The 27,306-nt window shown below is 40.5% G+C and overlaps 2 protein-coding genes across 3 annotated transcripts; both read left to right on the top strand.

Annotated features, from left to right (window-relative positions):
- The first annotated feature begins 286 nt into the window (after positions 1-286).
- Positions 287-21,585, top strand: ankrd52a (ankyrin repeat domain 52a). The gene is made up of 28 exons (XM_071477167.1): positions 287-897; positions 1,489-1,572; positions 1,706-1,784; positions 1,960-2,030; positions 2,247-2,447; positions 2,544-2,631; positions 2,811-2,953; positions 3,133-3,345; positions 4,643-4,721; positions 4,826-4,940; positions 5,138-5,220; positions 5,338-5,455; positions 5,571-5,639; positions 5,757-5,897; positions 6,260-6,322; positions 6,503-6,614; positions 7,028-7,099; positions 7,203-7,404; positions 7,533-7,620; positions 7,767-7,884; positions 8,404-8,623; positions 8,733-8,820; positions 8,960-9,043; positions 9,263-9,408; positions 9,605-9,687; positions 10,149-10,231; positions 10,517-10,608; positions 11,475-21,585. Exons 1-28 carry the CDS (start codon positions 871-873, stop codon positions 11,744-11,746), a joined length of 3,234 nt encoding a protein of 1,077 aa, XP_071333268.1. The 5' UTR covers positions 287-870; the 3' UTR covers positions 11,747-21,585.
- Positions 21,586-22,724: 1,139 nt separating this feature from the next.
- On the top strand, positions 22,725-27,279 carry rnf41 (ring finger protein 41). 2 transcript variants are annotated; one of them, XM_071477177.1, is made up of 7 exons: positions 22,725-22,875; positions 23,805-23,898; positions 24,022-24,137; positions 24,233-24,504; positions 24,749-24,884; positions 25,495-25,598; positions 25,713-27,279. In XM_071477177.1, exons 3-7 carry the CDS (start codon positions 24,048-24,050, stop codon positions 26,065-26,067), a joined length of 957 nt encoding a protein of 318 aa, XP_071333278.1. In that variant the 5' UTR covers positions 22,725-22,875; positions 23,805-23,898; positions 24,022-24,047; the 3' UTR covers positions 26,068-27,279. The 2 variants fall into 2 exon arrangements, with proteins under 2 accessions (XP_071333278.1, XP_071333277.1); XM_071477176.1 differs by having other exon boundaries at positions 23,805-23,907.
- The last annotated feature ends 27 nt before the right edge of the window (positions 27,280-27,306 follow it).

Raw genomic sequence — 27,306 nt, 5'->3', positions numbered from 1 at the left:
TTGTCTTCCAACCCCTGGTTGATACCTTTATCACTACAACTCAAACACAGTTCATGGGACGATCCAGGTTGGCCGCCTTCAGATAGTTCCCAACTCACTGGATCAAGGTCAAGAAAATTGCGATTTTTACGATTTTCCAGTGACATTTTCTTTGAAATTTTTAGTAATATTCTAACATGAACAACATGTTGAAGCAAGTTATAATTACTTTTTTTTTTTGCATTTTAGTATGCAGTAAAATCGTGTATAAAATTTGGAAAAACCTATATGCAAATAATTTTTTGTAATTTTTTTTTTTTCAAATTTTGTGAAAGGGCCAAATAAAGGTTAATGTTTCCATTATTTCAGGGGCCAGGCATTACAGGGTTAACCTTTGGGGAAGATCCAGACTATTTCCCATGTTTTTGAATTTCCTTCTCTGCTGCTTTTGTATTTTTGCAGGGGATATGAAGTGAACCCAGGATTTTGCGTGGTGCTACTATAGGCCTCCTGCCTGTCTTATATGAACAGTTGTTAATATAGCTTCAATGCTTCTGAAACCCCAAACTTAACCTCGCAGACAACTGATGCCCTTCATCTTCTCCTCTGGTGTCTTTAGGCGCAGCTTTTCTGTTCTCTGCCACATGGCGACGCCATTTCCCCGGAGAAAGCCGCCAGCGGACCGCCACGCCTGTAGGCGGACCAGCACGGTCGTAGCCAGCATCGTCAGACCAGACATCGGATACAGACAACAACAGTGACAGATCAAGACCGCATTTCTGTTTGCAACCAGCTATGGGTGTAGTCTGAAAAGTGGACACAGTAGCGCACCGCAGTATACCTCGAAGTTTTATCCTCATGAAGGAGCTCCGTCCTGGCTGAGTTTGGGAGATGGGAGTACTCAACATTGCAGACCAGGTACGCTGCCAGAGAGCGCTCCGTGTTCGTGCTGTGGCGCAGTCTATTTGCTGGGAAAGACTTGCTCTTGTGCGCAGTATACTCCGTCTTATTCGCTGAACGACTTGTTTTCCTCTGCCGCGTATTGATGCTGCATGTTCCTTCAAGTGGATGTCGGCATTATATCGATATAATTCCTGGTGATTAGCGATGCTGGGCGTTCATACGTTGATGCCCAGGCTGTTGCCGCTCTTGTGTAGGCCGTGCTCCGGGGCTGTAGCAGGGGGAGCTAGCTAAAGCCGTTTGGCTAGCTGACGTAAGTGCTGAGAAAAGGGCCTGTAGGCCTCAGCCAGGGCTCCGAGTATTTCCTGGAAGGAACCAAGAATCACACTCGGTTGCTTACAGTTAAAGCATTAAATACAATATTTACATATCACGATAGCATATTTAACAATTTTACTCAATAGTTGGTGGATTTGATTAAGATTTGACCCGCTCAGGAGCCGTGTAGTGTGATGGGCACAATCCGAGTCGTCGCTTCGGATCAACGTTAACGTAATCTCATGCAAAGATAGCGTAGTGATAACTTCACTTGCTATTTCTGTCTTGCAGCCTCCTCTGGTCCAGGCCATCTTCAATCGTAATGCTGAAGAAGTTCAACTGTTATTGCACAAAAAGGAGGATGTCAATGCACTGGTAAGTGTGAAGTACATGTTGCTGCAATGCAAAAACGGGTTCAGACCATGAAGGACTTGGGCCCCCGAAATACCAGTTGAGCATGAGCATTAAACGTCATTTCCCACTTGATTTACCTGTGCTGATCCCACAGGACCAAGAGCGCCGTACGCCACTTCATGCTGCTGCCTGTGTGGGTGACGTCCATATAATGGACCTCCTCATTGAATCAGGTGAGTGAGCTGCATGCGTTGCTGATGTTTGCTCCCTCTGTGTTTCTGGAGTATGGTGCACACTTCATCTTTTGTCACCACGACTGATATCCTCACTGTGCAAATTATTGTGCATTACTCTTCACCTGCAACATCTATGTGACCCCGTAAAAATTGTTTTTTGTTTGTCTGCCAGGTGCCAGTGTAAATGCTAAAGACCATATATGGTTGACCCCTTTGCACAGAGCGGCTGCTTCCAGGAATGAAGTAAGCATCAAACTCATATCCTTTTGCTATTTCAAAGAGGCTAATCATCTCTTAGGCGGATGACATCATCCTTTAATTCTATTATATGTTCATCCACAGTGATTAAAGAACTCATTTGGATCTATGCACCAAAGTATTGCACTGACTGAAGGAAATGCAGCAAACTGCAGATATGATATATGCTTTAAGCTCTTGTAATTGCTTCCTTCTCCCCAGAGGGCAGTGGGTCTGCTGCTGAGGCGCGGAGCAGAGGCAAATGCACGAGACAAGTTCTGGCAGACGCCACTGCATGTGGCTGCTGCCAACCGTGCCACACGCTGCGCAGAGGCCCTGCTAACCCAGCTGAGCAACCTGAACATGGCAGATCGCACAGGCAGGACTGCCTTGCACCACTCGGCTCAGAGTGGGTTCCAGGAGGTGAGATTTGAGTTGTTTGCTTTCCTTTTTGAGATTTTCTTAACTAGTGCTTGAGAGTGGTTCATCGGCTATTTTATGAATTTAATTGTCTGACAGATGGTGAAGCTGTTGCTGAACAAAGGGGCCAACCTGAGTGCCATCGACAAGAAGGAGAGACAACCTATCCATTGTGCTGCCTACTTGGGTAAGATAGTTTCGTTTTCTTGCCGGCGATACGCAGCACATTTTCATTGTCAAATAGCAGCAAAGACTCCTATTGTTCATGGCCAGTGTTACTCAAATGAAGAGCAACAACATGGGCAGGCCCTGAAGACACAATCTGTGATCCTGACCATGTTTTCTGCTCTTTTGTGTTTCCCATAGGGCATGTGGAGATTGTGAAGTTGCTGGTGTCCCGCAGTGCTGACAAGAGCTGCAAGGATAAGCAAGGCTACACACCTCTCCATGCAGCTGCTGCAAGCGGTCACATCGAAATTGTAAAGTACCTACTGAGGATGGGGGCGGAGGTGAGAGATTTTGTTTTCTATTGTTTGTGTAAGTAAATGTCTGACAAAATATAATGTATCCAATAGTCTTTTATCATCGGCAGCTGAAATCTGATAAAAGAACTCTTATTACTGGCAATCCTTCTTTTCAGGTTTTATGTTTAATCTGATCTTGTGTCACATTTGTGTTTTGCCGTCAGATTGATGAGCCCAATAGCTTTGGAAACACTGCGCTCCATGTGGCTTGCTACATGGGGCAGGAGGCTGTGGCTACAGAGCTGGTGAACCACGGAGCTAATGTTAACCAGCCCAACAAGTGCGGCTACACCCCTCTGCACCTGGCTGCCGTCTCCACCAACGGTGCCCTCTGTCTGGAGTTGCTGGTCAACAATGGGGCAGATGTCAACCAGCAGGTATGACACTAGCTGGAGTTTCTCAAATGGAAATGACTGGACAATTGGCTCTATTGATTATTAATAATCATGTAATTTTGTGGTTCTTATATTTTCAGTTCACTCAAAATTTATTAAAATTAAAGTGGTATTGCAGTCAACTCATTGTCAAAGTTGAAGTGCATTTATACATAGGTTGCTTTTTACACCAGATTTTAAAGTAGAGGTTTAGGGAAATGTGTGTGTGTTTGGATTCTAGCTGTGGTCCAACGTAGTGATGTCAACATATGGGGGTGGACATGGAGAAAGAGAAAGATAAAGATAGTACACTTTCTATTCCTGCCTATAGAAACACTTGTGCAGGGGTGGAGAAGTTCTCATCCATGCATTTAGTTGCCAGAAGTGACAACATTGCCGTGCTATGTGTGAAAAGGCAGAGCATGAGAAAGGAAATGTCATAATTAATGGAAGGATTCATATAAATTCATTACTATTTGCAGCCTACATAGACCTTAAAAATGATGTTGTCTTCCCCAATTCAAATAACACTCTCTCAGAAAAAATGCAAACAGTGTAGTTTGGTGTTTTTGTTGTAATTTATTTAGTAGAGATGTAACGATTCTTCAACACTGCTGCTTTAATGTTCCCGGGGGGGCAGCAGTCTCGTTGTTACAATCCATCGTGAGCTAATCAAACTAGCCTAGATTTTATTGCAGGTATGATCTCTCAATCACTTGATCTTGATTGGACCAAAATAGTCACTTGACACACGCAGTTGGAAGACAATTAAATGGGTGTACTGCGTAACATTTACAAAACATACAACTTGTCCTAACTTTAAATAGAATAATGATTTGGAGTTTTATACGTGTTACACAGGCAACTGTGAAATGAAAGTTTTGATTTCCTACATTAGTAACTTCATGAGAGCTCAAAAGGCTGCACCTGCAGTGGTGGCAGCAAGATGGGGCGGGGTGGGGTCTATTGCGGTTTTGGTCTCGGTTTCAGAATTGTTATTGTGTTGAACTGTCTAAATGAGGACATGCCAACAAGAATGAAAACACCTACTACATTGCACAGAAAGTGTAAACACATGTAACGTGCATGATAATAATCTTTGTACCACATTACTCTAAATTGTAAAATGAGATGGAGAGCTGTCAAATCAGCCTCATTCTCTGTTGCAGCAGTTTTCTGAAGCCTGCTGACGAAAGTCTCATACCAGAAAAAATGTTATTTCACCTGTTGCACTCATCTTTGAACTACTATCTAAGGTGAAACAATCAGATTTTTATTCTGTTTTTTTTTTTCTTTACAGAGCAAAGAAGGGAAGAGCCCCCTGCACATGGCAGCCATTCATGGACGCTTCACACGCTCTCAGATCCTCATCCAAAACGGTAACAATGACTGTGCTGTTTGACTGATCTGTGAGAATATGTGCAGGCTTTTCTCTGCTCCTAATGGCTCTTTAATACATTCCCTCCTCCCTTCTTTCCATCAGGTGGGGAAATTGATTGTGTGGATAAGTATGGCAATACTCCTCTCCACGTTGCTGCTAAGTACGGCCATGAACTGCTGATCAGCACTCTAATGACCAACGGAGCAGACACGGCCAGGTATCGGAAAAGCCTTAAGTGGAATTACTGATGCGAATAATAGTGTCATGAGGTTGTAAAAACACACTAAGCCTTTAATACAAAGAAGCATTAATGTATGAGTCTCGTGCTATAGAACAGTTTTGAACAGCGTTTGAGTTGTAATATTGAGTATTCAGGTTCTAATGTTTTGTTCTGTGTCTTTTTTGCTCTTCCAGACGTGGGATCCATGGAATGTTCCCCTTGCACTTAGCTGTGCTGTACGGGTTTTCAGACTGTTGTCGCAAGTTACTCTCCTCAGGTTTGTTCCAGGACTCTGATTGTTTAATCTGTAGTTTAGTTTAATCTGCTTCTCTATTTTTTAATGTGCACTTTGACATGGCTTTTTACCGCCGGCTTTTTCTTTACTACCGTACAGGTCAGCTGTATAGTATAGTTTCATCTATGAGTAAGGAGCATGTACTATCAGCTGGGTTTGACATAAACACCCCTGACAACTTTGGGAGGACCTGTCTACACGCTGCTGCCTCTGGAGGGTAAGACGCACAGTCTGCTGTGGCACTGGAATATCAAATTGACCTAAAATGTTCATCATCACATGTTGTCTGTTGCTCCAATTTAATTTCCTGTCCTGGTCATCTGTCTCTACAGAAATGTTGAATGTCTGAACTTGCTCTTAAGTAGCGGTACCGACTTAAACAAGAGGGATATAATGGGAAGGTGAGTTCTCATCCTTATTAGATGTCTGTGTTTGCATATTTGCTCGTTTAGTGCCATTCCAAGTGACTGTATTCTCTCTCCCCCTGCATCCTCTCTCTCCCTGCATCGTCCCTTTAGGACACCGTTGCACTATGCGGCTGCTAATGGGAGGTACCAGTGCACTGTGACCCTGGTGAGCGCTGGCGCTGAGGTCAACGAGCCTGACCAGACAGGCTGTACTCCCCTGCACTACTCTGCTGCCTCCCAAGCCTTCAGCAGGTTGGAAAACTTGTGACTGTCTGTACTGTTTTTGGAAACTGGAGAAGCAACGCAAGCCAACAGAGTCTGTTCAATGTCTGGCAGAAAGTCAGCTGTTGTTTCCAGAACAGAATTGGCTGACAAACAAAAAAAAAACAAAACTTTGTTTCTTGGCTTTATTTTTCATTTTATTTTTAATGTTCTGAATGTCAGGGTTCATAGTCAAATCACATTCTCTTCTGAGCTCAGTATGAAAAAAAAAAAAGCTCAAATGCTGTCTTAGATAGCAAAGTAACTGCCTGTACAATACACCCAGGAATGGGCAGCTTTACAGTGTATGTTGTAATGACCTCAAGAATCACAGAATTTCTTGTCTTCTCCAGAGTTGATCGTCATTTTTCTGGGAACCATCAGAATGATGAAGATGAGGCGAAGGAGTCGTACTTGTGAGTTTATTCATACTTTTTTTATAATGCCCCCCCCCTGCATCTGCCCATGACCAATGTGATTACATTTTAAAATTTTGTTTGTTTGTGGGAAAACATTTGTGCCTAAAGGCTGTTGAGTTAAATGCTGCTTTTCTAAATCCCCCTGTCTATGTTTTGTCTCCTGTCTTTTTATATCAGCTGCTTGGAGCATCTTTTGGACAATGGTGCTGATCCATCGATGGTCAACTCAAAGGGTTACAGTGCTGTTCACTATGCAGCTTACCATGGCAACAAACAAAACCTGGAGCTGGTGCGTTCTTCTGTTTAATCTGAGATCACTTCACGACTTAACTCAGCAATTAGTCAATTAATCAATTAGTGTCAACTATTTTGATACTGGAAGAGTTGTTTAAGACACTTTCAAGTAAAACGTCTCTAGTTTTAGCTCTGTAAATGTGTGAATTTGCATAATGGTTAACTATGATGCAGTTATTTACATTATATCTTTGCACTTTGGACTGTTGGTTGCATAAAACAAGATATTTGATGACAACCATGGGGATGACGGGACTCACCGTTTCCTTATGTTTTATAGACCAAACAAATTGGCTTGTTTACTTTTAATGTGGCTAAATTAGGAATATATACAACATATTAAAGACACAAGATCACTGAAAATTATCCTTTTTCCTTAGTAAATGAAATGTATGTATTTCTGTTTAGCTCCTGGAGATGTCCTTTAATGCACTAGGAGATATAGAGAGCAGTATTCCAGTCAGCCCGCTGCATCTTGCTGTAAGTTTTCGACACTCAGCTCTTTGGCTGACATCGACTGTAATTGGCTTCTTAATCTTGACTAAATGCAAAGTTGTGACTGACTTCCTGTGTGCTCCCGCAGGCTGATAAGGGCCACTGGCAGGCGCTGCGTGTGCTGACTGAGACTGCAGCCTATGTGGACATGCAGGATGCTGCAGGCCGTTCTGTGCTGTACTTGGCCGCCCAGAAAGGCTACGCCCGCTGCGTCGAGGTGCTCTTGGCTCAGGGGGCCTCCTGTCTCCTCAATGACAACCGCCTCATGTGGACTCCAATTCATGTTGCAGGTATACGGCTGGTTTCATGATATTACAGTTGTTACTGATTGTTACCACTGTGAATAAGCAGTTGTGTTCCAATAAGAACATACACGTCTATTTTTAAAATTGTAAACCTGTGCTTTGTTTCGTACCAGCTGCCAACGGTCACTCAGACTGCCTGCGCATGATGATTGATTATGGGGAGGAGGGGGATCTCACCAACGTTGCAGACAAATTTGGCCAGTGAGTTGTTTTTCTTTGTGTCTTGTTTCGTGTTGTGGCTTCAGTTTGTACATTCAGCTTTGAAAAAAAAGTTAAATGCCAAAAGCTAATTTGGCCAGTGAGCATACAGTGAAAATCCACTTTTTAATTATTTCTGTCACCTCCAGGACCCCTCTGATGCTAGCTGTTCTGGGAGGTCACACCGACTGTGTCCACTTCCTGTTGGAGAAGGGTGCCTTGCCAGATGCAAAGGACAAGAGGGGCAGCACAGCTTTGCACAGAGGGGTAAGTCAGACATTGTGCACGGCTACATATTGTATTCAAGTCTAAGTAGTGGGTGAAGCGCAAAGGTTGGTTTGTTCGGTAAAGGTCATTTACAACACAAATGACAATTACAACAGATAACCAAATTGTCCTCCATTTATACTTCCAAATATAATATATTAGATAATGTAGTTAAACTGGAGATATCTAAAGCTTATTTTTTTCAATGTCCAGTAGCACCACCCATTAGGGTGTCTCAGGGATTAGAGCAACAGTTTCCAAGGCATGCTAATTGTCCTTGTCTTGGATAGCAACTCACCTTAGTCATCGGTTAAAACAAATTCCAATTAATGTATTCACTTCCTTAATCTTGTAACTCAGTCTGTGTTCAGCACAGTAACCTAGATCTATTAATGCTGCTGTGATCCAGGAGTTGAATATATAACAAAGAAATATGAAGAGATTTAGGTTATACACAGGTTTCTCTTTGTTAAAATCGGTGTGAGTTTGTCTCATCAAACCTTGCTGGTCTTTGTTCAGGCGGTGTTGGGCCATGACGACTGTGTGACAGCCCTGCTGGAGCACAAAGCTTCTGCACTGTGTCGGGACACCCAGGGTAGGACACCGCTGCACTACGCTGCATCCAGAGGCCACACAGAAATCCTGGCCAGTCTGGTGCAGGCCGCCATGGCAACAGACCCACAAGATAAACTGCTGGACAACAAACAATACACCCCATTACACTGGGCTGCTTACAAAGGTTTGCTCAGTTTGATCAACTTTAAATGCCTAATCCCCAAACCCAAATGTCACAGTTTATCACTGCCACATCCGTTGACTGTAATATAATAAAGTGTGTTTGTTCTCAGGGCATGAAGACTGTTTGGAGGTTTTACTTGAATTTAAAACATTTATCCATGAAGAGGGAAACCCTTTCACTCCCCTGCACTGTGCTCTGTGAGTATTAACTAAGAATAAGTGCTCATCTTGTGTCTCAGTGTGTCAAAACTAATTACTTTTTACTAAAAAAAAAAACACCCATTAGGCAGGTTAAGATAAAACCAGCACTCCATTAACCCAGCTGTCTTTCTTGTAGGATGAATGGCTATAGCGGTGCTGCAGAGAGGCTGCTGGAATCTGCTGGGGTCCACATGATTAACACCAGAGATGCCAAAGGAAGGTGAGGCTGCGAAACAAAACTAGATTATTTTTGGAACAATTATGACTCTGAAAGAAATCATTTAAATAAGGATCCCAAAGAAATTGGGAGGTATATACTAGAGGTATGGAGTTAGTACTGTTACCTGCTCCTGTTTCCCTGAGCTTTGTACTGAAAGTCTGCCACTGCCCACACTGATTGTACAGTAATTGGTTGAACTGTCTGTGTGTGTGCCTGTAGGACCCCACTGCATGCTGCTGCATTTGCTGAGGATGTCGCAGGACTTCAGCTGGTGCTTCGCCATGGGGCAGAGATCAATGCAGTGGACAAAAGTGGACGCTCTGCTTTGATGGTAGCTGCTGACAAGGGACACAGTGGTACCGTGGGTAAGTCGCACCTGTTATTCATGTGGTATTATTATTATTATTATTATTATTAAGAACAAGTTTTAAACAATACATAACTGTATGCCAGACTCCAGGCTTCAATAGGTCTGCTGTGCGTCTCCTCTGACAATAACTGCCACATCAGGACATCTGTAGTCGCAGGAAATGAATGTCTTTGTGTCTTTGTGTTGTCCAGCCATCCTCCTGCACCGGGCCAAGGCTGACCTAACGCTGCTGGATGAGAACAGGAACACTGCCCTGCACCTGGCCTGCAGCAAGGTACACAACACAATTGTCCACAAGACAGTCAAAGCTCCACTGCAGTTTGCCGAGCATTACCACCATTATCAGGAATCAGAGCGTTGAAGCAAGTCAAGTTTCTCTTTAATAAAACATTCAGTCACAACAATGCTGTGAACATGATATCTCATAAACCCTTTGAGGGAATTTCTTCAAATTTAGTACAAAGGTTCAAGGTTACTGTCATAACTCAACAACTCATCCACTAGTTATGACACAATTTAACACAAATGTCTAATAGGATAAAAATGAAGAAGTGATGAGATTTTATATCCAAATGGTCACAGATCAACTGTGACATCATGATATTCTGAAAAAACACGTTTTCAGTGCTGTAACTCAGATTGTGGCCATATTTCCTGCAGCTTGACTGGTTGGTGGATGCATACAACTGCAATGTGGTAGTTCTCGTTTCACTATGTTTCTGTCTTGTCCCTCAGGCTCATGAGATGTGTGCCCTGCTGATTCTGGGAGAGATCCACAGTCCCACTCTCATAAACGCTACCAACAGTGCTCTGCAAATGTGAGAATCTTATAACATTTTCAAGTTCATTTTAACATTTTAGCAAAAGCACCAATAGCCTTCAAATACTTTCTTTGTTTTAGTCTTTATAATAAGGTATAAATATTTTGATAATTTATGCCATGTTTTATTGTGACACATTTTTTGTGTAACCAGTTCTCTGAGACTGGATCCTTAATGAAAGTCTACAGTATTCTTTACATGTGCTAATGTTACTGTTGTAAATTAGTTGGTGATTCGTTGGTCTGTCAGCTGTTTCTCAGCCTTTCCCTTGCTCTCCTCCAGGCCCCTCCATCTTGCAGCACGTAATGGCCTGGCTACGGTGGTGCAGGCACTGCTGAGTAGAGGAGCCACTGTGCTGGCTGTGGATGAGGAAGGTGAGGCACTCCTGAACTCTGTCAGCACTTTATCTGTTATTAGACAGCCTGTTCAATGTAAATCTTATATCAAATTTGTGTTAATGTGTGGAGGTAGAAATTGAACACACATGTTTCACAGAGTCATCTGAGGTTTTGAGGTCATAGGCTGGAGTTGTAGAAGAACTAAATAAAAACCTTTAATCAATCAAATTAAATTTATATATTACCCTCTTTACAATATCCAGGTCTTCTTTATGCTTGTGAATTAGATTTTCTGACACTGGATCTTGTGAGTGTGGTGCTGCTTGGTTGCCCCTAAACTCTCAGATGTTGGAGTTTTATTTCTATTAAATGGGTTAAATATGCAAAAACCTGAGCATGCTTACGAAACCTGCATCAATAGATTTTTTTTTTTTTTTTTTTTTTTTTTTGCTTCTTGGGAGCAACAAACAAGCTGTGAAAACAAGCCCAATGCTCTACCAACTCCTGAGTTCAACATTTGGCTCTTTAGCTGCTAAATGCTCCACTATGTTCACCAGCTAGTAGCTAACTTTGTCTGTGTTGTTGAGTGTGATGCAGATTCAGAGCTCGGTTGCCTGCTGCTGCTTAGAATGACACTAATGAGTGAAGAGAGTGAAGCAAAACAAGAAAGTTATGAGCTGTAAAACCACATAAATGCTTTAAAGCCATGAAAACACTGTAGGACTCACTGAATCATCAGAGTCAGGTGATAATTCTCTGTGGATTCATCGCTACGAGTCACACCTTTGACATTACACACAGTCGTTTGATCCACTGGTTGGAGCAGCTTTAGAAAGTTTATCTGATTCACGTGGTGTTCAGCCGTGGATGTGCACTAATGTGAATGTGTCGCTGTCAATCAGGCCACACCCCAGCTCTGGCCTGTGCTCCCAACAAGGATGTGGCTGACTGCCTGGCTCTGATCCTCTCTACCATGAAGCCTTTCCCCCAGCGGGACCCTTCCTCCTGCTCCTGCTCCTCTCCCACTGTCTCCCCCTCCCCGGGTCTCAACTTGCTGAAGCACTGCGGCATCACCGCCGCCTGCGCCCCCCTGCCCAGCAACGGCCTCCACAACGGCTACGTCAAAGACCGTCACGGTGCACCGGTTGGCCTGGATGGGTGTCTGTCTGAGTGAGGTCACGTGCCCCCCTCCCCTCAGTCAGCTGCTATCACCATCATCACCACCAGGGGGTGACTCCCTTTAACATGGCCCAGAGGACCAGGAGAGCACCCACCCACATGTCTGTTCTCTGTGTATGTATGTGTTTGTGCGTCTGTGTGTGCGTGAGTGTTTGGTCTTCTCTTGAGGTGCAGTCAAACCTAATATGCAATTAGATCCCATTCCTCCATCTCCTAGTAGTGCTTAATACGTAGAGGCAGATTGCTCTACAAGGTCACACAGATGAAGTGTGGCATCCAAAACAAACACTAGCAATCTGGCCATCTCGCAATCATTTAACCCTTTAAAACCATGTCGACATAATTATATAACCAACATCTAAGAGCATGGAAATCTGTATCCTCGACTGTCTTTCTCTTCATATCATTCAATATAAAAGTCATATCATGTTTAATCAGTTGTGGTGACCTTGTAGAGGAACATACAGCCTTCCCAAAAGAATGATCAAAGAGTTTCTTTGTTTGATTTTTGATTATTTTTTTCTTTCTATTATTTAGATTTTTCTTTGTTTTTAATTGTCCGTTAGCCTAGATTTTTATGAAGGAACCACACAAGGGAAAAACAAAATTTTGCTTAAGAGTGCAATGCTTGTGTACTACAGTACAATCTGAAATTTGGAAAAGGGTCACAAAGATGTTAATTCCATAGTGTACTTTAAACGTACAGCCTAGAATTGTTTGGCATTTTAAGATAATTTGGTAATGCTGCTGAATACATTAGCACGTCTCCTTCCAAAGGAGAGCCATGTTCGGGTCAGCATTGTAACATCAATTTGTTCTTAATGCTGACTTCATGTTTTAAAGATGCTAAATAAGTGTTTGTTAAGCTAGAATGTTTCTAAGCATATAAGTTATGACCAAAGTTGATCAACACTACTATGGCTATAAATTATTTATTTGAGATGAACTGTACTGTATAGAGAAAGACAATAGATCTTGATATACCTCGTCAACTCGTTTAGCAGCTGCTTCATCTTCACCCAGGGTCCGTAGGCCTAATGTTCTCTTTTTGTAGGACTGGAGAACTACTGTAGGATAGTGACTGACTGAGGCCTTGTTTATTTCTAGATGAAGGCTTTACTAGTAATATCTGCCAACAACACCTCATCAAAGCATCATATATCTGAGCACATAAATGAACAAGCCATTTCAATTTATTTCCCATCTCTTTAACAGTGTTTTTTGGAAAAGATTTCAGACTTCGAATGGCCTAATTATTGAAAGAGAGCAATCAGTTTTGGTTTTTAGGCACTAATGACTTCTTTTTTTTTTTTTTTTTTTTTTGGTTCTATTGTGTTTCTGAAGTTGAGCCGGCCGTCAGCAGTATTTCGAGTATTCCTCGGAGCTGGTGAACTAGTCTTAAACATCTAATAGCTTATATCTCAACTTCTCGGTGGTCAACTCTGATCAATAATTAGAACTGAAAGATAAGAGTGTTGTCTGCTATTTTTATTGGGCAGTTTTCAAGCAATATTTTTCTTTTGGCCTTTTTTTGTTTAACGTTATTGAATAGACAATCACTGTCACAAGGGCTTTTGTTTCCCTGGAATGTGTTTTTGATTTATCTTTCTTTCTTTTTGTTTTTTTTTTAAATTATTTCATGAAAAATTACCTAAAGACTAAACGAATGGCTCTGTGTGCCGGGCATTTTACTGTCAGTGTCAACAAAAATGCACTGGACTGCCTTTATGGCATCTCATGAAATGCCTTTTGACCCATGCCTTCCGTAACACATCATTTCAGTTGGATTGCGTAATGACAGAGTATGACGAGCCCTGAGACTGATTATCTTTCCACCCATTTGATAGCAGCAACATTTGAACCACAGTTGCACCGTAGTATCTAGTGGAAAAACTGCGCCTGGCATATCTATATGCGGCGGCATTATCAACAACCAGGGAGTTGATATCCCTCATAGAAGCAAATAGGGCTAAGAGGAAAAGGAGAGGGATCTTTGCTTAGGCCAATACCTGTTGTTTAGATTTCAGGAATAGCAGAAATCCAAATATGTGCTTTTTTGGTGTTCATTTTGTTGTCTCCTCATCCCATTTCTGGTACTAAGCATACTAAAGATGATTGTATCGGACCACTAGAGCTGTTTGTGACTTTTAGATGTGATATCTATGCTATTTTGTCGTCTTTTTTTTTTAATTTTTTTTTTTTTTTTAAAAACCATCTGCTGGTGGTTAAATTACACTGAGTAAGATTGTTTTCATTGGCGTGATAACTTCATATCCACTGGTAATGAAGTGGCACAATTGCACACATTAGTTGACTGGATGAGAGATGAGGACCTAGACTAGGCTATGTTGTTATATACCCCTGCGCAAAGTGTTTCACGTTATCATATTTTACTTGACTTTACTAAAAACTGACATCAAGTCCATTTCAAAGCAGTGATTTCTCAGTTAGTGCCGTAGATTTGTAGTTGGCAGTTCAGTTGGCTTCCATAACTTGACTGAAATGAAATGGAACTAATTGGTGGACCCCCCCCCCCGGTCTTTTGATCAATTAATAATTTTCATTATTGTTAATATTAGGGATAGGTACATATTTTTTTTTTGTAATCTCAGGATCTGTGCTAAAGCAGCGGGCAGAATTTATGAAACCAATCAGATCTCAGCAGGATGATTATGTCTACATTATTTGATGGGATGTTCCATAATTTAATTCCTTTGTAACCCTAATCCCACAGCACTTAATTAAATAGTCAAGCACGCACTTTAGTACATTCAGGTTCTAAGTGTGCAAAAGAGCAGATGTAATGTATGTACTTATGTTTACATGCATGTGTGTTGCTGCTGAATACAGGAAGGTAGGGTTGCAAAAGACAAGTAAAGGCTGCAACAAAAATTGTACTCTAACAATGCATTATTTAAAAACAAAAAAAAACAAAAAAAAAAGTGTCTGAGCACTTTGGGACAGTGTCCACTGCCCACTGACTTTTTTTGTGTCATCTATCTCTGGGCAGCTGGCCCAACAAAGTGACAAGGTTACATTACCCAGCCTACTGTTAATAGTACAGACTCTGGCCTAAGTCACTTAAAGTCAGTCCAGTGATTCAACAGACACCTCAGGCAGGCTCCTCTAAATACTCTACATACTCTCTCTGCCATCTGTAGGTGCTGTCAGACCAGTCTGTTCAGGCAGGGATTTCTTTCTCTTGTGATGTCCTGATCTGACCAGTAAATGGAGCCATTGCCCCTTGCAACTATACAAGTTGTAACTGAATCCTTTTGTTGTATCACAGTATTCTTATACATGCTTTTTTTCTTTTCTTTTCTTTTTTTAAATTTTATTTTATTTGTGTGTACCAGTGATAACTGAGTGATTGTGCATGGAGCTAGATCACAACTTTGATATAGTTAACGATTAAACAAATGGAGCATATACAATATATTTGGAGTCAGAAAGCAATGAAAGGTCCAGTTGTAGCAATAGAGCGTGTGTGTAATAGTGTGCAGCACAAATATTGCACTGCCATCAATTTAGGCCAATTCAGTAAATCATAGCATAAATGCCAATGGAAGATTTAAATGCGGGTTAGATGTTATAATCTTTGGTCACAAATAAGGCCTGTTTGCCAAAACATGTCGAGAGGGGGAAACCTCTTAGTAAAGCAGCAATGGATTTATGCATATGTTGAAGCAGTTTACAGTCTGACCATCAAATCTGAGCCATGAATTTTCTGACTGAAATGAATGTAGGGTCAGTTTAGAGCAGGACAATTTGCTTTCTCCCGACTTTAAACTGTTGCTCTTCATTTGTCTTGCGTAGATATGATTATACAGGTAGCATGTAATAACCTAATTCTCTACATATTATACAGTATGTGTAGTAGTCTTCCTGCATTGAGGGTCTGGATAGGGGTTTTTCTTTTGGCATTATTGTTGGAGTATAGGCCTGCTGTTGTGTAATATCACTCTTCTTTCTCTATACATAGATTTGTGTGGAGCGTAGCCTACAAGGCAAACAGAGGACAAGAGTTCAGATGACGTTAACATTCATGTTCATCCATTCCATTGAGATTGCCTTACAGTACAGTAACACAAGAGGGACAAGGTCTACAGTAGATATGATCACACATACTCGTAAATAGCCTATATTTGACAAAAATGCACCTAAGCTACACCCATTTAGTGCCATAGAAACCTTTATTTGCCTTTAGACATAAATCATATTTACTTGGTCAGTAACTTATTCAGAAGTAGGCAGGATTATTACAGTTTTTGTGTTTGGAGCTGCATGTCTTCTCACCAATTATATTAGTCAAAGAAAAACTATATAAATATTTGCATGGGATATTAGTACTTAAATGCAAGTATTCTGTTAAAATTTGGTGTTGGTAGAAGTCTATTTTATAATTGGACATTTTTTTTGGAGAATATGGTTAGTCCCTTTGGTATTGGCAAAGCAATCCCTAGGTTGTGTGTTTGTTTAACAAGATGGTTTATAATGTGTGTGTTACCAGGAAAAAAAAAAAAGTTTTTGATGTCCAAAAAAAAGCATGGTATATACAGTATAGAATTGATTTGCCTCAATGGATGTCTCGGTTCTTACTTGAAGTAAATGGCAAATTTCAATTCAACTCTCTGATCCACTGTTGAGCCTTTTGCCTTAAAAGCTGAAAATGGAAACGATACCTGGCAGTACCTGATAAGTTGCATCACCTGTAGAGTTATGCTACTTGGTTGGATTGCTAAAGAAAAGAGAAAAAAAAAGGAGATTTTTTTGGCTAATTCTGGTCTTACAGACATCCGTGGGTGTCGAGAAGCACACAAATCAATTGAGGTAGCACATAGCTCAAGGTTGCCATGGTGCAGAGATTGTTCTGAGAGGTTAGGATATCGCCATATTTGCCACTGTGAATGAATGAATTCAGAATTCACTCGTAAACAATCAACTTTGGCTTCTCTGTTATCCACAGCCAAATGACACTGGGGATAAAAGTGGTGTACCTCAAAAAAAACAAAAAAAAAAACCAACAAAAAAAAAGTCAGATGGAAAAAGGAAAAACGCTTGTACAGCTATGCTAACAAAGAGTTAAAATTTTGTGATCCATCTTGTCGTGGGTAGTGTAATTCTGCTTAAACCAGCCTAAATCAGAGGTGTATCTAAGCGAAAGTGTTAGATTAGTGTCGGCAGATGTCTCATGTTTCCTACCTTACAAAGGGGGCAGCCAACTGCACCTTGTACTTTTTATTGGACCTGCAGTTTTACCTCATCAGTGATCTTTTGTGCGACGACGCTGACATTAATCCTCTGTGATTTCTTATTGCTTTTTCCTGATGCCAGTCATGTAGATTTCTCTTATAGTGTGTGTGTGTGTGTGAGTAACTTTTCAATATATGCATGTCAAACCTAAACATGCACAAGACCCTTTTTTTTTTTTTTTTTTTTTTTTAAAGAACAGAAAAGCATAGTAACCCTGTTGGAACATGTTTCTCTTCATTACAACCAACAGATGAGTCTGTTATCTGGTGCAAGTCATATAGGGTGAAGGGTACAGTCTAATGTAGGGAAGGAAATGAAGGTAGCTATAAAACTTTACCTCTATAAGACAAAAACAATACAATTTTACTGTATGACTAATGCTAGTTTGACCACTTTCCCTGCCTGAACACTTGGTTATTAAGTTTCTCTCCCCCCCACCAATAAGACCTGTGTAATATCGAGCACAGTGGTGGCATGGTGCCTTTTATTTGTTACTACCGAAAGGTACGGTCTTCCATTTGTATTTCCCAGAAGCCTTATAATGGGAAAAAAGAAATTACACTGAACATACACGACTACAGTAGATAGGCTCATACACCCACTGAGTATGATTATCTCAACCCTATGTGATCTGAGTTATTTAAAAAAAAAAAAAAAAAAAAAAAAAACATAACACCTGAATAACTCCTTCTGTATTAGTCTGGATTTTGTGATGCATTTCCAGAGATTTGAGTGCTCACTTTGGGTGGCAGAATAAATTGCATATTACTGATGCAATTTAGGGCACATCAGACATTGAGTGGATGGAGATCAATTGTACGAAAGCACAAATCCAAAGAAGGCACCTCGGGGCTCAGTTGGCCCTCGCAACACCAAGGAAAGACGGAGCCTATAGACCCAACTTTAGGCAAAGACATGAGGGGGGAAACAAACACCCGACTCCTCTTGAGTGCAGAAAACATGAGGTTTGATTGTCAGTAACACATTAACTGTAGAAAGACCATTGTCTAGATTTTTCAGAGCTGCTTCTGATTGTTCTACTCAGCTCATCGATGATTATGACTTCACAATACTAACCGAGTCGTGAAATGATGCTGTACCTGCATTCAAGATCCAGTTTAGGAAAACTGTTTGTTGTGGCTGTGTTGCGAATTGATTGTGGAGGTTGTTTTGTGTTCTTTAGGGTAGACCGACTACAAGTAGGGTTGCAGTAGTAGCTGTGTGCAGTGTTAATTAATAACAGTGTGATCATACTATAGAAGTGACGTAACATTTGTTGTCTTACTACAGAATTGAGGCATGAATCATCTTCTCTCAAGCTGACCTCGTTTGAAATAGACAAAAGATAAAAGTGCAATAACCTTTTGTTTATCGTTGCTTCCTCGTTGGGGGGAAAAAAAAAAAATTTATTTAATATGCCCTTTTTGTTAACACCAAAAGTCACTCGTCTGTAGCAAATGAAGGATTTCAAGCGGTCCTCTTGTTTGTATTCAGAGAGGTGGCATTTGACAGTGAAGTGTGTGATATTCCATTCTTAAAACTGTGATCAATATCCGACTTTAAAAGCTGCCTGCTCGGAGAAAGGACCGTGCACAAGTTGACCGATAAATTTGAGTAGGTGCGTTTTCTTTTTTTGTTTTTGTTTTTTTTTTTTGGTTTTGTTTTTTGTTTGTTTTTTGTTTTTTTTTCTTATGGATGGACTTTGATGGTATTGTAGTTTGGACTTCTGGTTTATAGCCGGTAGACCTGTTCATTTGCATGTGTAGATGTGTATATGCATCCTCTTCCTCCTTGAATGAAATGTTTTCTCAAAAATATTTAGACCTGCTGTCAGTGATGTATGCGGATAAAAGGAAATATGAAATGCCTTATATTTGTTTTCAATGTTGAGCATTAAGGGTTCTTCCGTGTCCCTCCCTTTTCAGCGTGTAGCCTAACGCTTGTACAGTTAAGATACTCATGAGATTTCTATCTACTGTATAGCCTGTGTGTTTTCAGAATTTGTTACTTGGAGGTCCTGTGATTGTGGTTTTAGAGAAACATTCCCCTTGAAAGTGCCGTTTGTTTTCACCAGCAGAAGATGCGTCTTGGGGTTGGGGGGGGGGAAATGTATTTACACAGAGGAAAACAAATGTTCAAAACACTTTCCAGTGTTTACTGTTGAACCTGTTGAACTGAATGACACAAAGTATTTGTGCAGGTGAAATAAGGCAGCAATCTTCTGATGGAGCACCTTATCGACTTGCTCCTTCTGTGAGCCCTCGATGGAAGTAGTCTCACACCAAGCTTAATAACTCTAAAGCAGAGCCATATCAGAGAATTTGCCCATTAGGAGCCCCCTTGAATGTGCTATTAGGAATAGCCTACTGTAGGAAAGGATGTATACTGCATGTTCTGTGGCATTTTTAGTAGTGGTAGTCCCTTATTTCATGTTTTTATGTTTAGTCCGCTTCACTGTAGATGTTGCCACCTCATTGCAACTCACAAGCTATTAACAATCCTCTCACAACTGGACTTAAAGCAGGCATTGATCTGCCGCTGAGGCAGCCTTAATTCATTGCAAATTTAAAAAAAAAAGAAAAAAAGGAAAAAAAAAAGATGATAGATCTGGGTTGCCTGTTTTACTTTGAGTGGCTTATCTGGGGAAATACAAAGGAGCCCTTATCATGAGTGGAAGGACTCTGAATCAGGGCATGTGATGAGTTACAATCAAATAGTTTCACAGTGCACCTTCACAGAAAAATAGATAAATAAAAAATAAAAAAAAAAAAAGTTGGCTTGTCCACCCAACATTCCAAAGTTGATTTCATTTTCCACAGTCCTGTCCCGCTGATTGAGGAAATCTTTTTTGCTTTGCTGGTGAATGAAGTGGGCATGTGTGTCAATGACAGGGTTCCCTATTTAGCCTAACGCTGATTACCTCATTTACAAATCTGCAAATATACTACTCTACTGTGTGTAAAGGAGTCAATGCCATCACCAGCAGCGTGGTCTCTAGACCTGTGATGACAACAGGACCAATGAAATTACTCTGTTGAAATTAGCCAATTTAAAACATGACCAGTCTGGGAATATAGGGTTAAGACACGATTTAAATTTTTTTCTACGGCCAAGTGGGCCTCTAAGATTTCTTCAGTTAGGAAACAGCTGCTACCCCAGTCTGCATCAGGAGCTATTGGGAAACCTGCAGGTACAATTTTGAGATTTTTGTGGGACATCATACAATACGATGGTCTAGTCAATAATCCACATTGCTTTACAAAATAAAGGTGAAAACCTAACGTTAACATTGTTACATGCCGTTCCTGTAACATTGACTGGAATAGCAGCTGTCGGCACTAGCATGGTTCACGAAGTCGAGCCGACGCCTGGTGTATCTCACGATTATTTCAGTGAACGATCATGTTAGCATCACTTGCTGTTTTTTCAGTAGCATTTCTCCTACCTCCTTGTTTTGCAGCCTTGAGTATTGTTTGTCTCCACCTGTTCTGACTTTGAAAAAAAAAAAAAGTGTATCACAGTACGGGAATATAGATTTATCATAAGCAATGGTAGTTATACATAAAAAAAAAAAAAGTGTGCTTGGTTGTGCTGTATGTGTATATGTCTATTTGACGTTGAAAAAAAATATTTATGAGAAGCATTTATACGACAAAATACCACTGGAATGTGAAGCCAGACAATGTTATGATGCAGATTATGATGATAGTCTATCCCCTTTAACATTCAGTGGCGAATGGTCAGAGGAATCATCTTCTAGAAAATGAATAACCATGCATTGGCTTTTTTTTTTTTTTAACATCATGTATTTCTTTGGTTTCCTTTTGTGCATATACTTCCCTGTCTAGCCCTATAGTGTACACTATTTCAGCGTTTACAGCTTCATTCTGAGTCAGCCATCGATTGCCCTGCAGTTGTAATGATACCACAGGTACCACAGGCTGCCACGAGAAAGATAGTAAGGTGGATTTGTAATTCTGTACGAGGGTGAGTTTGAGCCCCTCGAGCCGTATGCCTTCGAATCCATCTGTCCACTCCGAACCAAATTCTGCTACATAGTCTTCTGTCTCCACACTGCCCCGACATTTTACATTCAGTTTGACTACAAGGGGTACAGGACAAGGTGAAAGGTTTGAGGTTTTCTGACCAGGCCCCTCCCCCCTCCAACTACCTACCATCCCACCTTCCTCAACCCCCCCTTGCCCCCATGCCTTCTCCAGGACAGGACCGGCCCTACTCCCCCGTCACCCACCATCCCACTCTCTCTCACATAAACCTCAAGCCATTCATTCTTCTGTTTTGTTTTTTCGACAATGCAATCCTGAAAGCACTTTGCCTTGTTATTCCTTCGTGTGAACATGTGAATGATAATTTGTTACAAAAATGTTAAATATGTAAAAGATCATTCACTGTTTTGGAAAAACCTGCATCTGTCTTTCTGACGTTAAAAGAAAAAAAAAACAATTTAGTGACATTAAACCTGAATCTATTTTATAAAATGTTTGCTGCAGCCAATTGGTCTTGTCATTCAGTATTGTGGCTTAGGGTTGTTTGTGTTCAATAAAGTGCTATTGCTAAATATTTCCAGCCTGATGTATTTTTTTTGTTTTGCCAATTATTTACTGTTTCAGGTCACATTAAGTCTTATATTCAAGTTTCCATCCTGACTTTGTTATATTTACTGGAACAGGTGAATGAATAGCTGGGAGATAAATTAAGCTTAATACAGATTTTACATCTTTGTCTCAGAATTTTTTTTTCATTGAGTCTTCATTTGAATGAACTGAAAAAATCGTTTCATCTTGAGTTGTTGATCTTCAAATGTGAACTGATAGAGTTGATAAAAAAAAAAAAAAAAAAGATTTGGATTTTTTTGCAGCAGCTGTTTACACTCATTTAGTAGTGCTGCAGGGTACTTTCAACCAATATAATCCTTATGATTTAATCTGCAGCATCATAATTTTTGAAGATTATCCACAGACTGCTTGAACGTGAAGTACAGTGCTTTGTTTTAAGTTTACCTTGTAATATTTGTCAAACACCACTGTGTTACATGAAACAATAAAAACTGAACCATGCTCAAATACATCTGACAATGTTCAAGTACATAACTACATTGAATGAAGTCATACTTTGTCAAGTATTAAGATGGGTGACACTGATACTGACAAAACACTACTCATATTACATACAGAGGCAAGAGAGAGCAAAGACTCAATTGCTTAAACATAAAGAAAAGTAAATATTACAATAACCAGTTTGTTAACTGTTAACAGAAACACTGCCTGGGGCTGGATTTTAGTTTGAACACATGGTTTGCTCTAGGCAGCGAAGTATTCAAGTATTCAAATCTTTAACTTAATGCAAAGTAGAAATACCGCAAAAAAAGTCAACAAAATGATATGAAAATGTAAAAAGTAAAAGCAGTGACAGGGTCTCAGTGTTAAAATGATCATATATTATATTACATTATTAAATTAATGTTTACATAACGTTTTCATGTTGTAGTTGCTGGAGAAAAAGCTACTGTGAAAACTACTTCATATAGTTTGGGTGGTTTCATCTGTAACAATATATAATATTTTATAAACTGACCACATATTTTGTGTGTAAAATCTAAATCTGCACAGTGACTGGTAAATGTGTCTGACAAATGAATAGGAGTAAAATCAACACAATTTCCGCCTCAAATGTATTCCATTGAGCAAATAAAAACTCCTCTTGTACGTCATGACGTCAGCACCCGCCTGCGTAGGGACGACGCAGAAGCGTAGGATGTATCACAGGACGTGGCTAGCGACTACCAGTTTCAGTAGGACGTCCAAAAATACATAAACATCGCGATTAGGATCTGTTTTACTATATGCTCAAGTAAGTATACGAGTCAGTTATGAGATTTTCTTCTAACGTGGCTGACAGTGAACAGCAATTTCTCTGTGTAGTTTGCCCAGACTGAGCTCTGTCTGGTTAGCTCGGTGGCTAACATCCAGAGGAAATCAACGGCATCGTAGGCGCTAACAGGGCTAGCTAGTTAGCAAGCGTTAGCTACATTTAATTCATGACGAACATGCTATACTGACACCCGAATCCAAGCGCTGGGTTGTTTATTCAAGATGACACCGGGGTGACTCAGTATACAGGCACAGGCATTGCAATTTGGTGTCGTGTTAACCGCAAAATAAGCTCATACACGCAGCTATAGCGTTACCATGGAGGGTTAGCTTGTGGGCAAGGCATGTTGAGTGCTGTTCGCGGGGGGCGAAAGGGATCTGTAGATCGCCCCCAGACCGGTATGTGCAGCTTCCACTGAAATTGGGTCAGCCACCAGTCAGCTGGGACAACAGGATCCTCTCTTCAGATGTGGGAGCTAGCTGGTGTGGCTTTACTTGTCGAGGATAATGTTTGACAACCACACATCGTTAGGGATCAAGGACATCGCTCCTGGGCTCGGATGTGTATAATTATGGATGTGTGCTCAGATGTCTTGAGTCATTGTGCCTTTGCAGCTTTTACTGATTAAATAACAGGGCTAAATGTGTGTTGATTGTATAGCAGTTTCCTATTCGCCTTTACCTTTTTATAGAGGCATTCCAGAGAATAGTTTGTGTCTGACTATGATTATGGTGGTGAAGCTTGAAAATCACTGATCTCTCAGACATTCAGACATGCCTTTAGATAAGATGCATCGAATCTGGGATTAGATTGTTAGATTATTGTATAAGATTGATCAACTCATCATTCATATAGTAGTCTTTTGAAAACTAAATAATAAGTGTGAATATTATCGTCATTCTTTGCAGGGGGTGTCTGTCTCTTTCGCCAGACAATTATTCCTGCCAGATGTGACGCATCAGCAATACGTCAAGAACTGAATGGAAGCATTTGAGGCCTTTTGTGAGTGAGGTACGTTTAAAATGTTTCTGTATTTCTGTCTTTGTGTGTGAAAGATATGTAGTCCTGCCTGTTGCAGTTACATTTTTATAAAAATCCTAATTTGGTTGGTTGTGTATTTCTCAGGAGGTTGTGGGTCCCAGTGATGTACCATGGGGTACGACGTTACGAGGTTCCAAGGGGAGGTGGATGAAGACCTGCTGTGCCCTATATGTAGTGGAGTGTTAGAAGAACCAGTGCAGGCGAGTCCCTGTCTGAAAGATCACCCACCCATAATTATATCCGAGTTTTTCAGAGAGTTTTGTAAAAATGTTCTCTGTTCTCAATTTTATTTCAGGCTCCTCACTGTGAGCATGCCTTCTGCAATGCCTGTATAACACAGTGGTTTGCGCAGCAGCAGATTTGTCCTGTTGATCGCACAGTAGTGACACTAGCTCACCTCCGGCCTGTGCCCCGCATCATGCGCAACATGCTGTCCAAACTCCAGATCAGCTGTGACAATGCAAGCTTTGGCTGCACAGCCACACTGCGGCTGGACCAGCTGCAGTCACACCTCAAAGACTGTGAGCACAACCCGAAAAGGCCTGTCAACTGTGAGGAGGGATGTGGGTGAGTGGCTTCCCTTTGGCAGAAAATATACACTGCATTGTAACTTATGGATTCATTGACCATAAATTCCTTTTCACTCATTGGGCCAGTTCCTATTTTCTGTCCGAAGTAACAGAGCTTAAGAATTGAGAAAAGAATATTAAAAGAATAAAATCAAATATTTGTGCTGTAAAATATTAGAAATACGTGATTTGCAAAAATGTATGACCTGTCCTCTCCTCCTCTATCTTCCCCACTCTTGTAGGCTTGAGATGCCCAAAGATGAGCTACCCAACCATAACTGCATCAAACATTTGCGGAGTGTCGTCCAGCAGCAACAGACAAAGATTTCAGAGCTGGAGAAAACTGTGGCGGAGCATAAACACCAGTTGGGGGAGCAAGTAAGAACGTTTGCATGTGCACAATATACTTTATGGGCCCAGTCCTGAAAAATTTTATTTATAAATGTCTGTGAAACAGGTTTAGAAAAAAACAAAATATTTTTTCTTTTCTATAACAACCACTGAACGGTTCAATTTAACAATTTGAATGTGATATGTCTTTATGGTACAGGATCTTTTTAGTATTTTGTACTTGATTGTTTCTGTGATGAACATATTTCTGAGGAGGTCTAATTTAAGGACTAATGCTGTGTGTTGCCATTCAGACATGAGACCTGTAAACCTCCATATCTTGATTTGACAGTTTTGTCAAGTTGACATTTTACAAAGGAGGAGAAGAATATTAATTGTGTATAATTATGTACTGCTTTTACAATATGTATTCATAATAGCCAAATTGGAATCTGCACTAGCTGAAAAAGTTAGAAATCCAATAAAATTGAGTTAGGAGAATACCAGATCCGAGGAAACTGAAACTGAAATATGTTGCACTGTGATTTGTGTAGCTTTTCACGGTAGTGGCCAGATTGATCAGTTGTAAACTCCTGTTTATCTTTCGAGATCTTGTGAGATCATTTGAAGCACTGAAGATTGTGCTTTCAATTTCCAGAAACGAGACATTCAGCTGCTCAAAGCCTACATGAGAGCAATCCGCAGTGCTAACCCTAACCTGCAAAACCTCGAGGAGAGCATTGAATACAATGAAATCTTGGAGTAAGTGACATTTCTTCTTCCCTTCCAATTGATATTCTGAAATCAGTTTTGTCATGGAGCAGCCACTCAGTCCCTAATTTTTTTTGTGGTTTTCACTCCTAATGTTATCTTCAGGTGGGTGAACTCCATGCAGCCTGCAAGGGTGACACGCTGGGGGGGCATGATCTCCACTCCCGATGCTGTGCTCCAGGCAGTCATCAAACGCTCCCTCATTGACAGTGGCTGTCCTCTCTCAATTGTGAACGACCTGATCGAGAACGCCCACGAGCGTAACTGGCCGCAGGGACTGGCCACTCTCGAGGTACGGCAGATGAACAGGCGCTACTATGAGAACTACGTTGCCAAGCGTATCCCTGGCAAGCAGGCAGTGGTGGTGATGGCCTGTGAGAATCAACATATGGGGGAGGATATGATCCTGGAGCCCGGCCTGGTTATGATCTTTGCTCACGGTGTGGAGGAGATCTTATAACTGCACAGCTAGCTGAGCTGATCCAGAGACAAGTGGGGACGTTTTGCTTGGGGGTTTGTTGTGACGAGTAGGTTTTTCCTCACTAGAGCGAAACCGTCTGAACAAATCTGGCTTATTTAAAATAAAATCTTCTAAGAGGCTCACTCCTAAGCTTCATACCTATGCCTTAAAGTAAGGACACAATATTATGAACCTGGCAAATAGAAACTTAATCTGATATCTAAGATAAAAGGTGAGATGTGATGTTTACAAGGTTTATATATAGTGCATTATATGATCTGATTGTTCTGGTCCATGTCCTAATGTAGTAATAAGCTTGAACCCCCATTTAATGTCCTCAGTTGTAAAAATGCTTGTAAATACAAATACTATATTGAATTATAAATGTCATTCTCTTATTCCAATTACTGTAATTAGATTGTGATTTTTGTTTCTTTGTTCTGTTTAGTCAGCCTGTGTTACTGTCTGCAGGGACGTTGACTTGGAAGATTTTTTTTTTTTTTTGCGTGCTTGCTTTTTAGTATTTAGGTTCCTGTGAATATTTCACAAGAAATTGTGCTTCTCAGTTTAGATTGTCCAAACCTTCTGTGCCATTTCTTTTATTTATTGTGTTGCCTTTTACACAAACATGCTTGAAGATGTTACCATTTGATGTATGGAAATCTGCCTTTTTCGGTGCATTTGAAGTTCATTGCAGGAAGAAAAATTGATTTTGTGTTTTCTTTGTTGCCTCAGTTGTATATACAGTCTGTATGTTGGGTCCAGTTGAATTGTTAAATTGAAAGTTTAACATTTAGGATATACCTATGTACAATGAGTTTTATTTGACAAATCATAATCATATTGGTTCACTTGATGTATTAGGTGATCCTGAAGTATAGACATTAATCTTCCTATTCTTCACAGTTAGCAAACATCTATTCACTGATATTTCACTAAAATTTCACTAAGAACCACAGCTTGGAGATTGTAAAAATATTTGTGAAGTCACTCTTATGGCTTTTGAGAGGTAAAATGTTTCACCATTAGTCACTTATTGCTGTAGTAAGACAAACAAGACTCCAGACTTCTGGTAAAAAAGCCCACACATGCAGGAAACGGATAAGTTTGGATTGTGCCCTTTATTATTTTCCCTATTAATGTTTTTATTTGTTTTGTGTCTGTTATGTACTGTATTGTACAGACAAGAAAGTAATAAAATGTCAAACTTCATCCCAAAAGAATGCATTTTCTCACTGG

Source organism: Trachinotus anak, unplaced genomic scaffold, assembly GCF_046630095.1.
Source record: "Trachinotus anak isolate AG129_WGS33_773 ecotype Australia unplaced genomic scaffold, CSIRO_AGI_Tana_v1 ptg000004l, whole genome shotgun sequence".
Lineage (NCBI taxonomy): Eukaryota > Metazoa > Chordata > Actinopteri > Carangiformes > Carangidae > Trachinotus > Trachinotus anak.
Note: the sequence above shows the minus strand (reverse complement) of the source record. Positions and strands in the feature narration are given on the sequence as shown.

Coding starts and splice junctions, on each gene's coding strand:
- ankrd52a (XM_071477167.1), top strand. CDS start 871: ATGGGAGTACTCAACATTGCAGACCAG. Junction 1,573..1,705: donor AGGAGGATGTCAATGCACTG/GTAAGTGTGAAG, acceptor CTGATCCCACAG/GACCAAGAGCGCCGTACGCC. Junction 4,941..5,137: donor AACGGAGCAGACACGGCCAG/GTATCGGAAAAG, acceptor TTGCTCTTCCAG/ACGTGGGATCCATGGAATGT.
- rnf41 (XM_071477177.1), top strand. CDS start 24,048: ATGGGGTACGACGTTACGAGGTTCCAAGGGGAGGTGGATGAAGACCTG. Junction 24,138..24,232: donor TGTTAGAAGAACCAGTGCAG/GCGAGTCCCTGT, acceptor ATTTTATTTCAG/GCTCCTCACTGTGAGCATGC. Junction 24,505..24,748: donor AACTGTGAGGAGGGATGTGG/GTGAGTGGCTTC, acceptor CCACTCTTGTAG/GCTTGAGATGCCCAAAGATG.